The sequence below is a fragment of the Notamacropus eugenii genome, chromosome 4 (assembly GCF_028372415.1).
Source record: "Notamacropus eugenii isolate mMacEug1 chromosome 4, mMacEug1.pri_v2, whole genome shotgun sequence".
Taxonomy (NCBI): domain Eukaryota; kingdom Metazoa; phylum Chordata; class Mammalia; order Diprotodontia; family Macropodidae; genus Notamacropus; species Notamacropus eugenii.
This window is the reverse complement of record NC_092875.1, coordinates 218,935,400-218,949,513: the sequence shown is the minus strand read 5'-3', so window position 1 is coordinate 218,949,513 and position 14,114 is coordinate 218,935,400. Positions and strand designations below refer to the sequence as shown.

At 33.8% G+C, this 14,114-nt stretch overlaps 1 protein-coding gene across 3 annotated transcripts in view; it reads right to left on the bottom strand.

The window, feature by feature from the left end:
• TMX3 (thioredoxin related transmembrane protein 3) overlaps positions 1 to 14,114 on the bottom strand; it is an 87,885-nt gene that overhangs the window by 50,384 nt on the left and 23,387 nt on the right. For all 3 annotated transcript variants that reach the window (XR_011966006.1, XM_072604141.1, XM_072604139.1), the window contains 2 exons: positions 9,245 to 9,325; positions 3,693 to 3,792 (listed from right to left, as the gene is read on the bottom strand). Coding sequence is in view for 2 of the 3 variants with exons in the window: in XM_072604141.1 (XP_072460242.1) it covers positions 3,693 to 3,792; positions 9,245 to 9,325 (181 nt within the window). In the remaining variant the exon portion in view is untranslated. The remainder of the gene's footprint in view (positions 1 to 3,692; positions 3,793 to 9,244; positions 9,326 to 14,114) is intronic.

The window sequence follows — 14,114 nt, the reverse complement described above, 5'->3', positions numbered from 1 at the left end:
TTCCCCACTGAGATTTTTCCACTCTAGTCACCCAGGACTGAGGAACATTAGACTTAAGTATGGAGTATCTTATCAGGTTCTTTAAAGAATTTCTCTACCTCCTCATCCTTTGCATCAGGTACAAGACTGTAAGTTGCAATTACATCCATAGTATTCTTTTTGCCTTGTGTTCATGATGAACACAATGTTTTCTAAGGCCAGTCCTTGGACATATCAAACAAACTATATTAATTTCACTATTCAAGAAGAACTGTTACGTATGCTCCGTTTAGATTAATTTTGTTTTCAAATTACAATTTATATGAGAATACCGAGTTACATGAAAAAGAACAAAACAAAAAAATAAATCCTTTTACTGGATTCCACTACCTTTTCGAACTACCATCTAATTTCCAAGAAATCTGCTTTTTAACCTTAGCACTTTCCTGAAAATTTTATCTTAAAAATTATTAATAAATCCCTCAAGTCTTTCTCAATCAGCTTTGTTTCTGAGTCATATACCTACTCATGCTTAAAATATTCTTCTGAGACTGAAACAACACAATGTTTCCTGGTTCTTCTCATATTGTGGACTGATCCTTTTTGACATTCTATTAAAGCTCCCATTTAACGTCTTATCTTCCAACTCTAGGTACCCCACAATGACCTTTAAAACTCTGTTTCCCCTCCCCACTCATTTGTGGATACAAATCCTATATTTTTTGCTACTTTCTGGGTCTGCTCTACCTCAAAGTCAATTCAACCATCACTAAGCTCATCATCCTCTCACCTCTCACTTCCAACAAACCAGGGGATTTTTTTTTCCATTTTTTGTGGTCCTCAGCTAATTCTGAGCCTTAGTACTTCTGACACTATTCCACTTTCCTCTGTTATCTATAAGATAAAACCTTGCTTTCATCTACTGTAAACAAATTCTAAATATTTAAATTGCTCAACAAATTCTCAAATTTCCATTTTATTTAAACAACTTTTCCTCCCTAAAATAATGCTTTTTCTTTGTGTGCTGAGATTTTATTCTTGAGAGCTTTTCCTTCTTCCCAAGGTGAAATTCTCTGTAGAATTTTAAGAGACTGGATTCTGAACCCTCTGAAATCTGCACTCCTCACAACTAGGATGCAAACTAGACTAAGGTTTTTCTTCCCCATCACAAATTCTGAAATGGAATGGTCAATTCTTACTTCTACTTAAACAATTATTTTTTGCTAGTGAGTGTCAGTTCTAAAATACCAGTTACCCTCACTAGTTCCTGCACCTTTAAAAGAGACAGTTATCGTTAGGGCAAACTATATAAATTATTAGCTCCAGTCCTGATCACTCCCCTTTGAGTTCCAGTCCCAACTACTTACTGAAATTTCAAAACTTGTGGTTCACACAAACATTTAAAACTTAACGTACAAAAACAAAACAAAGAAAAACCAATTCTCAATATTTTTCCCAGAAAGCTCACCTCTCTTCTTCCCTTTTTTTGTCAAAGGTATCACTGTTCTTCCAGTAATTCAGATTTATTATCTTGGTGTCACCCTCTACTCTTCACTTAAATTTCTCCCACATAACCAATCTTTTGCCAAGTCCTATAGTTTCTACCATGCCATCTCTCATATACAGGTCCCTTCTCATAGATTTTTGGTCCTTATACCACATCTAAACTAACTAGAACAGTTTCTTAATTGTTCTACCCACCTCAAGTCTCTTCATCATTCTAATCCATCCTCTACATAGTTGCCAAAGTGAACTTATCAAAGCAGGGGAAGCACAGATCTGCGTCATTTTCCTCCCAAATATATAAACACACACTTAATAAATTTTAGTGGCTTCCTAGCTATCCCTGTAATATCAAATATAAGCACTTCTGACTGGCATTTACAATTCTTCATAACTTGACCCCAACTTACCTTTTCTCCTTTACTCAATATTCCTATTACATACTGTATATTACAGCCATGTTGGCCTTCTTGCTCTTGACAAGAAAACTCCCATCTCAGAAGCTTTGCACTAATTGTCCCATGATTGCAATGCTCTCCCTCCTCACCTCCACAGCTCTTTAAACTCTTGGTTTTCTTGAAGACTCAATTCAAGAAACATCTTGAACATGAAGTTTTTCCTGATATCCCCAGCTGCTAATGCCTTGTCTTTCTCTCAACATTACTCTATATCTGCTTTGTGTATGTTCTGTATATACCTATATTTTGTCTCGCTTAAAAGAAAATAAACTTCTTGAGGACAGTAACTTTGTACCTTTAGTATCTGATACAGCACCTGGCACAGAATTAAGTGCTTAATAAGTGTCTATTCCTTGACTGATTGTTCTGCAGGAGAAGAGCTCATACCAGAGTTATGATGTGTTATCCCTAAGCCTTCCTCTAATTTCTCTCTCTAAAGGCCAGTAGTATACTCCAATGACAATAGGCTTTTGCTTCTGTATTCATAATCTTCACTCAAATGTTTTCTATTAAATTTCCCTAATTTATTCCCTTGATTTCTTCATAGAATACATCACTTTAAAGTACAATGTAGCCCTCTATCACATATATATGTAATACATATATTATATGTATTAATAATAATAATATATTTTAGTAACATAGACATTTAGTCAAGACAACAGTGTAGTAGGAGTTAGCTTTAGTCATACAGACCTGGATTCAAGTACCTCCTCTGACAAGAAGAGGCTGTTTGATTCTGGGTAAATTATTTAACCTCTTACTACCTAAAGCAACTAAGATTATGAACTGCAGAACTGTTGACCTTGCCTGTTAGAATTTCCTCTTTGAATTCCCTACACCTATAAAACTTCATAAGTCCAAAAAAAAATACCACTCATTATACTTAAGTAGATTGGCATCTCTCATCTGTTTCTTCATTTCTAAGATAAGCAAATGCCAGAGATAATGGAAAGTAACAAAGTATTTTACTTATGTTGCTGCATAAATTAAAATAGTTATTGGCTAAGCATATATTAACTGACAAGATGAAACTTTGCTAAAAATTAATCACAAAAAGGGAATGTTTGGTGGTACACTGGTGCAGCAGGGTACAGTGAGTCAAACGACAGGAGTAAAAAATTTGAACTCTGTAGTCAAATACTTGCACTCAAATCCTACCTCTTATGATTGACATCTGTGTGATCCTGGGCAAGTGACTGAACATCCCCTGAGCCTCAATTTCCTAATCTGAATAAGGGGATTGTACTAGTTTGCCCTGAAGATAATTTTCAGTTAAAGATAGATGATCTTGGAAAATATATAAACTGTTTAATACTTACAAAATTTATTATCAGACATTACAAAAAGGCAAAGCAAAAAATTAGCTTCTATGCATCAAAGTTTCCTACCTTCATCTCTCTAACAGTGTATGCATTAATGGGAAAGCATGACTTAGACTTGTGGATGACCTATTATGTTATAATTATTCATGCTTTCACCTGCTACTTATTAAATATTATGCCATGATTTAGAAAATTAGCTTATAATATTTGAGAAAATGCTTAGATTTTTAAAAAGCTTCTATATGTGTATGTGTGTGTGTGTGTGTGTGTGTGTGTGTGTAGGTGCACATAATTATATCTATTTTGCAAAATATCTGGAATCAAGGTTTCTTACATGAATATTCAGTATTTGGTATGCTACAGGAACTACGGCTTTCATAAAATGCAGTAAGTTTTAACTAATTCAAAATTTATTTTCATTTCAAACCTTTAAAGGTGACTCTCCTCCAACATAAAGAAACAGTACACGATGCCTCTTCTTCACATGTTCAAACATCTGTTGACTTGGAAGTGGACGGATCAGAGCCCTGTATTTAAAAAGGCAATTTTTCTTTTAAATTTAAAATAAGACTCACTTTCCAACTCACAAATCATGGTTAAAATATATTTATATTAAAATGATTTGCATGTTATACTGTTTCACAATTATCCAAGGGTTAAAGGACTTTTAATGTCTTCATCTTAAAAAATAACAAATCAGAAAAGTCATCTGAAATATACATGTACACATGAGTACACATACATAAAATAGTGAACTATAAATAAAGTAACTAAGGCCTTTATATTTATAAAAATAAAGGAAATTGATTGTTTTGTCCTATTCAAAATGTCAACAGTTTTTTAAAAAAATTTAGAGAAACATTCTGAAACAGACTACTGTTTTAGTTAATTTTACAGGCAAAATTAAAAGTCACTATTTTAAATAAATGTTAAAATAAAAGCTAGTAAGTAAAGGGGAATTGAAATTATTATATTGCTGTATATTCTAAAATTAAAATAGATCACTTACAGTACTAAAATTTTAAGAGTTCACTTGACTGAATTTTAATAATACCACTATTAACATAAAGATAAAAATTATTCCAAGTCTTACTGATTCCAGAGAAGACTATCACAATACAAAGGTCCATAAAAATTTAAACAGATATATAGGGAATATTAAGCAAGTATAACCAATATGATTTAATTTAAACTATACTCTTCAATTAAGACAATAGCTACAAGAGTAATTAAACATTGTTTTAAATCTTATTTTTTTATTTTATTCATGTTCATATGTATTTTGTTTAATTGTATCTTTTATCAAAATATTACCTTAGGCAGACAAAATGTGATATTTAAAATAAATCTTATTTCTTAAAAATTTTATATTAATGGACTTATATGCTTTGCATAAAAATTAGCATTAAAACTTTATGAACTTTATTATACATAAACTATATAATTAGTAACAGTAAATTACTAATGTTTTATTATCTAGGAATGTTTAAAAGGAACCACACTAAATTTGAAATTAAGTTACCCTAAAAATCACGAAACTAAAATGATATTCAGAATTGATTAGGAATAGCTGATATAAGGAGATTACCATGAACCAGGCATATTGTATTATTTGAAACTTCTCCATCCACAAGTCTTAGAAAGACAGTTATGTTCTTTAAAATCTGGTTTGTTTAAAAAAATAGGCAGTTCTCTAAGAGAAATATTGCATCATTCTGCATTTTATTTTTACCTCTAACAATTACCTGAATGATGATGCAACTACAGAAATTAATTTTGAAATTTTGGTTGCAATATTTTCATTAGCAGTTGCATCAGAAAAATCTCATTACATTCAATAGAAATTTGTAAAACAAACTTCAACAAAAAACCTATCAAGATTCCAAGATCATAACTGTTGGGGGAAAAACTTCCTCACAAGCCTCACTGATTTTTTTAAATGTTTATGTAACCACCTACAAAATATTTTTAGAAAATAATTTAAAACTGTTACAGTGAAGGAATCAACAGCAAAGGAAATTGCTGAGATAGTGTCAGGTTAGACTGAAAAACTTTTCTGAATAATTTTGTCCTAAAATATCTGGATGTCTCTACTTTCCAGTTCCCTAAACCCTGCAAACAAAAACTTTCAAAACACAAATATTTAGTTTGCTAAAATCATGTATCCCTTTCAGATCATTAGCCTACTTTTTCCTCCCTTCTTCAAAATTTATCAGCACTATCTGTTCATTCTTTTCTCTTTTTCTATAAGTGGTAGCCCTATTCATAATTAAGGCTAAGCTCAACAACTATATTCACTCCTAAACAGATCTATACCAACAGTCAGCTCCCCTCTAGTGAATCTTAATGATAGTCAAAATTACATAACGATTTAAAGTTTGCAAAGAACTTTACTTATAACATTCCTGAGTTGTAAGTATTATATTTTTTTTTTATTTTGAAGAAGTTAAAGTTGAAAGATTAAGTGACTAGTTCATGATCATATAGGTATGATATCATAAGTATCATAATTCCAAGTCAGGGGTGGTTTTGTTTTTGACAAGGAAAACCCTTCTGTATGTACAAATGATCCCAATCAATTCAGTCTTCTCCAGCAGATGGTCTCTTCTATCCACAATACTCTTGCTAATGCTCAATCCCTCCCTGTGTACTTGCTGCTTCCATAATGCCAATAAACATGCCCATGTTACCTGCCAGATATTTCTTCATTTTCCTATAGAAACTCCATTCAGCACTTCCACTTCCTTTCTTTTCAGTCTACCATTCTCCCAGTTTTCCAGGCTCAAACCCAGGCATCATCCACAATTCCTCACATTTATTTTACCCTTCCCCAAAAACCAATCAGTTGAAAAATTCTATTAACTGTACCTTCATAACAGCTCTCATATATGCCCCTTTTCTCCTCTGATATGGCTACCAAGCTGGTATATTTTCTCATCATCTTATCCCTGGTCTACTTCAATAGTCTTCTGGTTTGGATCCCTGCCTCAAGTCTCTCGCCACTCCAATACAGCCTTCTCTCAGATGTCAAAGTGAATTTCCTAAAGTACAGATCTGACCATGACATATTCCCCTACTCAACAAACTCCAGTGACTCCCTATCACTTCCAAGAAGATAAAACATTATCAAATAATAATAATATATATCAAATATATAATTCTCTACTTTGCTTTTAAAGCCCTTCATATGCTTATCCTTCTTCCTTTTCAGTCTTCTTATACCTTACTGGCCACATATCATGAGATCCAATGACAGCAGCTGTTCTCTGCAGAAGGCAATTCTCTATACCATAGTTATCTTCACTACCAATGTTCTATGTCTGGAATTTCCTCTCTCCTCATCTGTGTCTCCTGGCTTCTTTAAATTTCAGCTAAAACTGTACCTTCTTCAAGAATCCTTTCCTGACCCCCATCAAGTTAGTGCCTTCCCTGTTGATTATCTCTAACTTGTTCTGTATGAATCTCATTTGTACATTGTTGTTTACATGTTGTCTTCTCCATTACACTGTGAGCTCACTGAGAGTAGTAATCTTTTTTGTTCCCACAGCTTGATATCAAACTTCCTTCTGTGCTACAATTCTCAATATGTCTACAACATCTCTCTACCCTGATTTTCTAATCGAACCTAAATTCAACGTTTCAAAAACAAAGCATATTTAGTATTTTTCCCATTATCATCAGTCCATCTGATTTCCATTTTTTTCCCCACTGGTACCACAATTCACTCTTGGATATCTTTCACTCTTCCCTTTCCTTTGCCTTTCATGTCCAATCATTTACCAAATCCTGCCATTTCCACCTCTGTAAAATCTCTTACTTCTATGCCCTCCTCACTACACCCATTGTCTACACCCTAATACAGGTCTTAATTATCGCCTAACTATACTTTTATAATAGCAGACAAGTGATTCTTCCTACTTTTTTTTCCTATTCCCAATCCTTCAGTTAATCACACTGCTAGACTAGTTTTTATGCATTCTAAGAGAATGTAAACTCTCTAATAACAGAGTATTTCATTTTTACATTTGTAGCTTCCTTGAAAAGCACAACATATTGTTAGCACTTCATGGGTAATTAATTAAATCAAATCTGTAAAATACAAATCTCCACTAAAAAGTAATCAGGGGTTCCCTACTACATATTTTAAAAAAAGGTCCTAATTCCTTTGACTAATATTCAAGGCCTTCAAAAATCTGCAAAAACTCTCATTTTCCAGCTATCAGCAGATAAGTGGCATAGTAAATAGAGTACTGGACCTGTAGTCAAGAAAATCTGAGTTCAAATCCAACCTTAGAGTTACTGTGTGACCCTGGGCAAGTCACTTAACCTCTGTTTTTCTCAATTTTCTCATCTGTAAAATGGAGATGATAACAACAGCACTGACTGCCTAGTCTTGTTGCAAAGATAAGTGAGATAATATTTGTAAAATATTTTGCAAATCTTAAAAGTGATATCTAACTGCTAGATGTAAAACTCCCATCCAAACTCTCTACTATAACCAAACTGGAATACTGTCCACCTTGTGCTCTATCATTTGCCCTTCTGCATCCCTACTTCTGTAATGTCCTTTCTTTCCTTCTTCACATTTCAAATGCCTTTAAATATTTATAAAGTGCTTAGCAGAGTGCCTGGAATATAGCAGGTACTATATAAATGTTTATTCCCTTTTCTCCTTCAAGGCTTATCTCTTCAATAAAGTCTTACCTGATCTATCTTCTACCCCACAAGCCCTGTACATCTAATGTTAAAAACCTTCAAGAGATTTCACATTATACTTTACAATTCTCAAAATTAAGAATGCATTATAGGTTATTATAATTATGTCTTATATTTCCACCTACTGTACTACTAACTTCATGACCACAGGCACTGTATCTTAAAGTCTGAATGTCTCTAAAGGCCTAGAACAGCGCTAGGCAAATAGGAGTTGCTCAGTACTTGATGAATGCTGAATCAGTGAATAAAATCAAACTTTATATATTGACTTTCACATTTCATGGTCAAATTCTGATCACTTCTGCAGTCTGGATAGTGTATTTTTAGGAACTCAACATTGGCAGATTTAATAAATGGCAATGATCGACTTACATACATGAGGCACATACTTCAGTTGCAGCCATTCTGGATGCAATGAAAAAGAAAAAAATTCGAACCAACTTGAAAAGTTGATTCCAGAGTCCCTGTGACCCTATCAACAAGTTAGTACTTTCAAACCTCAAAACTTCAAAATTCTGCAATGAGGCAAGGTATTAAATTAATTTAAACATCAATAATGTCATGCCCTTATTGTGCCCTATTATGGTCCTAAAATACTTTCAATAAAGCATCTTTATTACTTTGTTCAAAAAATTCCATTTGAAAGAAACTGCTTTAGCCACATTTCTAGAGGATTACTGTGTTGGTTTTGAGTTTTCTTTTTGTTTTTTTAGTGTCCAGGCAAAGAGATATTAGTGTTTAAGGCTGCGGCATCAATTATCTCTCTAAATAATGTGAGAATTAAATGTAGAGTACATTTTATTACATAATATATTTTAAGTAAGAAAAGATTAAATGAAATCTATCCACCTAACTTTTCTTGAACATATTAAGTAAATAAAAAATACAATGACAAATGGGATACGCTCATTAAAAATAAAGGTAGGATTACTAAATTAGTATTTACCACTTTTTTATTATATGTTGAGGTATATGATTATAATGAAAGATAATGCAATACTGACTATAGATAATAACACTTTAGCATAATTTTTAATGAAAGTATAAAAAACAAAATTGATGATTTAAAGATTCCCCTCTAAAATGGTATTTTTTTATAACTCATCTTTATCTTACATTATCTGCTACTACTTAAGATCAAAGAAAAGTATGCAAAATATAAATTAAAACACAAAAATGTTTAAAGTAATATCCTTAATAGTTTTATTGTCCACACTGGACCCTATTACACTAAATTACTTTCAAGGAAGAACAAATACTTACCCAGACACTCTATGAGCAAACTCAATAATATCATCTCTAGTTCTAGGCCCTCGGTAGTTATATGCCAGGTCATTTTTTAATCTTCAAAAGAAAAAGAAAAGACTGATTTGAGTTTCTGATTATTTCAACATTTGAATATGGTTTTTAATTTGTTAATTAGAAATCACTATGTGATTGTAGTTAAGAAAAGCTAGTTTCCAAAATACAAATGTGATGTATTAGAAGTAACAGTTCTGGAGGAATATTTAAATAGCAACTTAATTTAAAAGAACAGCTGAACTAAATTACAAAGAAAAATATATTCCAAACAAATTAATATATATATATATATGCTTCATAAAAGAGTTTTGCAGACATGGAAGGGAAAAGTATATGTACATATATAGACATATATATATGTATGTATGTAAATAATCATTTATATATAAAATATATACCCATAAAACTGTGTATATATATGTATATATATACACATATATATATATATACTTACATACATATGTGTATATACAAATGCACACACATTTATTTAAGAAAGGAGAAAATGAGGGAAAAGACTTATCTACAAATCAAGAACCCCTCCCCTGTCTATATCACTACACCCTTTCATTTACATCTTTCATCCCTAGAGAGAGGGTAGTGCATGCCACTAAAGCAGGTAAGACAAAGAATCATTCTGTGGTTGCGGAGAGGGAGTCCTTGCCTGTTTGGCAGTAAGGGCACCTCCCAAGTGTATCCTAGGTTCTATCTTCCTGACAACAGGGCAGATCCAACTAAATACATATAGCCATCTATGAAACAGATATATCTATGGAATATGTAAAAGAAGCAAGCAAGCAAGAAAGCAAGAAAGCTTACATATATATATATATATTTATGTCTACAGCTATACACACACACATCTATGCAGATGTATACATATATATTTTCCTATCTATACAAAATCTCTATGAGGAACTTATACACGAAGCAAAGATGTACTTGATGAAGGTATCATTAAACAATAAGTGGGCTTTCCCAAATGATATTCAACAAAGGACAAAATTTTTACCATCTCAAAATTGACTAAAAGATGTAAAGCTATCAGATACCATTGTGGTTACTTTTTTTAATTACAAAAAAAAAGCATTTGTCTTTACTCTTTTACAATAAGTTGTCTCCCATTCATATAGCAAGATCTTTCAAGATTTCATGGAAGATTTATCATCAGAAATACCCTCAAATAATAAACATCGAACAAAGCACAAAACAGGGAGATAAATGCTCCCCAAAATTGTTCAACACTGTGATGAAGAAGATTCAGCACAAATTCCAGGTAGATGCAGGTGACACCCTATAGATGGTGAGCTTATCTGGATGCTCTGGTTTGTGAATGACATCAGCTGATTTCATCAAACCCTAAGTCTTTGAAGAGACTCCAAGAACACCTCTATAATCATAAGCAAAGATCATATCAATGAAGACTGCCTACTGCCCAAATTTCAGTATAAATCTGAACTGACAACCTATAGAGCCTGTCCAATAGTAGGTAAACCTGGAATAGATAATACAGATGATCAGTGAGCTAGGCCAAGAGTTGAAAAGACTGAAAGTAGACAAGATTGTTTTCAGAAAAAAGCACTTTTAATAATTCTAAGTTTCTCTTAAAAGCAAAGACTCATCTATTCATATAGTTTACCCATGCTACATAGTAGTTAAATCTGAACACCACAGACTCCTAAAACTACAAATATGCATCACGTAGCCAGCAATGGAATGGCACATAGTAGGTGTGAACAGGTTGCACTACATAATCAATAAGAAACTCCAAAGAAGAATGCAGTAGATGTCATCTCAGCATTGTACCACAGAAAGAGAAGATGGCCTAGTCAAATGGAAAGGAGAGATGGACATCCAGAGGACCCTCTACTGGCACTCTGAAAATGTTAGGTTATTCCCCTATGGCAAACTTTTGGGATCCCTACTGAGAGGATAGGCTAGCAAGGACTGTCTGTGTTCTGCATAACTGAAGGGAACTCCCAAACTGATGAGCTCACAAGCTCATTTGAATGAATATGTAAATTATTTAAATAGCCATTGATTATTAAAGTCAGAATATCTTAATCACTACTCAAAGAACAGAGAAAAAACAAAAAAGCTATTAGATTTCACTAGTTGATTCAAGGACAATAAAGGATCTCCACAATATGCTGATCTCCTGAAACCTTACCAACATGCTAATTACCTCACCTTTTGATACTCACCACCTTCTCAACCTCAACAGTTGCTCTCTCTTTGAATTGGAGAAGTGGAAAGTAGAGGACTAAATTCTTTCCCAAGGTAGTTAGACCCCACATGGGGTCTTGACCCACAGTTTAAAAATTGAGGAAGGGATCCTTAGGGGAAAAAGTTTAAGAAGTCCTATATTTGAAAGCTCAGGACCTAGAGTCAGGAAAAACTGAGTTCAAATGTGTCCTCAGATACTTAACTGGGTGACCCTGGTCAAGTCACTTAACACTGTTTTTCTCCATTTCCTCATCTGTAAAATGAGCTAAAGAAGGAAATGGCAAACCACTCCCGCATTTTTGTCAAGAAAACCCCAAACATGGTTATAAGGAGTGAAAAATTACTGAAATGGCCGAACAACAAAGAATTCTTCCCAAAGTCTTCTTTTGTAGAGGGCTAAATCTAAACTTTCCTCAGTTAAGTCTCTATTTTTCTATCAGAAGCTGAGGTTGGTTTCAACTCTATGGAACCTGGAACTCCCTAATGATTTTCCCCCCACCCCCAAATACTTTTGGGTGTGTCTTCCCTCGATTAGACTGTAAGTTCTTTAGGGCTTTGTCTTTTCATTTCCCCAAAACTTATCATAGTGCCTGGCATCTAGTAAACACTAAATAAATGTTTTTTGAATGAAGTGAATTTCTCCAAATTCTCTTTCAGGACTCAATAATGTCTCATCAATTAATATAAGACTCTCATGGGATACAAAACTTAGGGCAATCATTGAAAGTCAAAAAACCTTAATAATATATGAAGATAATTAATGGTGATAACATTTAATAGAAGGGACAGCAAAAGTGATTACTTTCACATGAGGGTACAGGAGACACAAGAGATAAGAAAATACAAAAGACCAAAAAGCAATCAAACGTTAAAAATAAAATCACCAAATTAGAGACTTGGAAAGCACTTCAGTCTATTCCTCTAAGGCCATGTATCTCAATGTACACACACGCGCACGCGCACACACACACACTCTCTCTCTCTCTCTCTCTCTCTCTCTCTCCTCACTATAAGATACCCAACAACTGGTCCTAAAGAGACTCTCAAGTCTCAAAGAAGCCCATTTTGCTTCTGAACACATCTAACTGTAAAGAAGTTCATGTTTTTTTGTTTCGTATATATACATATCAAGCCCACAGTGGTCTTTTTACGACTTCCAGCAATTGCTGCTGGTTCTCTGTTCTGGGTACAAATAAAACAAGTCTCTATGTGATAGACCTTAAAATAGTTGAAAAAACTATCATTTTCCCTGAGACTTTTTTCTCTAGGCTAAACAAGTCCAGTTCCTTCAAATGATCCTAATATGACATGAACTCAAGGTAGACAAGAGTACAACAGGATTATTATATCCTATTCCTCAAAGTTATGCCTCTCTTAAGGCAATCCAAGATCACACTAGCTTTTTTGGCTACAAAACTATAACACTGACTCATAAAAAGCTTGCAGTCTGCTAAATCTGGAAGATCTTTTTCAACTAAACTGCCATCCATCTCCTAGCATATATATATTAGTGAAGCTTATTTTTTTTTGTACCCAAGAATAAGGTTTCATATTTACTCCTATTGAATTCCATCCAACTAGATTCAGTCCAATCCTCTAGCTTCTTTTTGGATCCTGACTGTAATTCAGTGTTACCTTGTCTTCCTAGCCTTGTCTTCTCTGAAAATGATGAACATTAAAAAATGCAAATCATTGATAAAAATGTCAAAAAGCGCAGGGCTAGACACAGATTCCAAGGAGAAGTACAAGGCAAACAGAAAATAAAGGAGGAAGGAACACTGTTTGTTTGTTTTTTTTTTTGGGGGGGGGGGTGCAGGGGTATGGGGAAAAGAATGATGCAGGGGGATGGAGAGGGCACTGAAAAAGGCCTGCAAAAGTTAAGATTTGTGCCAGGTCTTGAAGAAAGACAGGCAAAGGAAGGAAGAGGCAGTGAGGAGGGAGAGTATTCAGGAGGGAGGGCGTTCAGGACATCTAATGAAAAATCAAAGATATGTTAAGTGGAGTGTTACATGTGAGGAAAAACATACAGGCTGAATCAGAGTACAGGAAGGTGAATAAAGTTTAAGACAGTCAGAATGTTAAACCTACTTGAGAAGAACTTTAGAAGGCAAACAGAAGACCTCATATAGTAATGTAGGAAACAGACAACAGAATTTAATGAGTTGGGATGTGAAGAGATTTAGAAAACCCGCACTTCAGAAAAATCACTTTGTTACCTAAACTGAGAATGGATTGGTCTGGGAAGAGACAGAAAGCACAGACACAAATCACTGATGAAGGCCTAAACTAGAGTAGCAGTTGTGTGAGGAGAGAAAAAGAAATACATACTTCAGAAGTTTTGACAGTAAATGACAAGAACTGGCAATGGGCTGTATATGTGATTTGAGGGAGAGTGTTCAGTCAAGGTTGTAAAACTTGGTAACGGGGATAATGATAATAATGATACATTAAATCATGAGAAAGTTGTTATGAGGGAAAGGTTTTGGGGAAAATATAATAAAGTTTGTTTTAGACATATTAAATGTGAAATGCCTAGGGGACAGTCTGAAATGTCCAAAAGAAATGAGTGGTGATTTAAGGCTAGAACTCAGAAGAAAGAATTGGG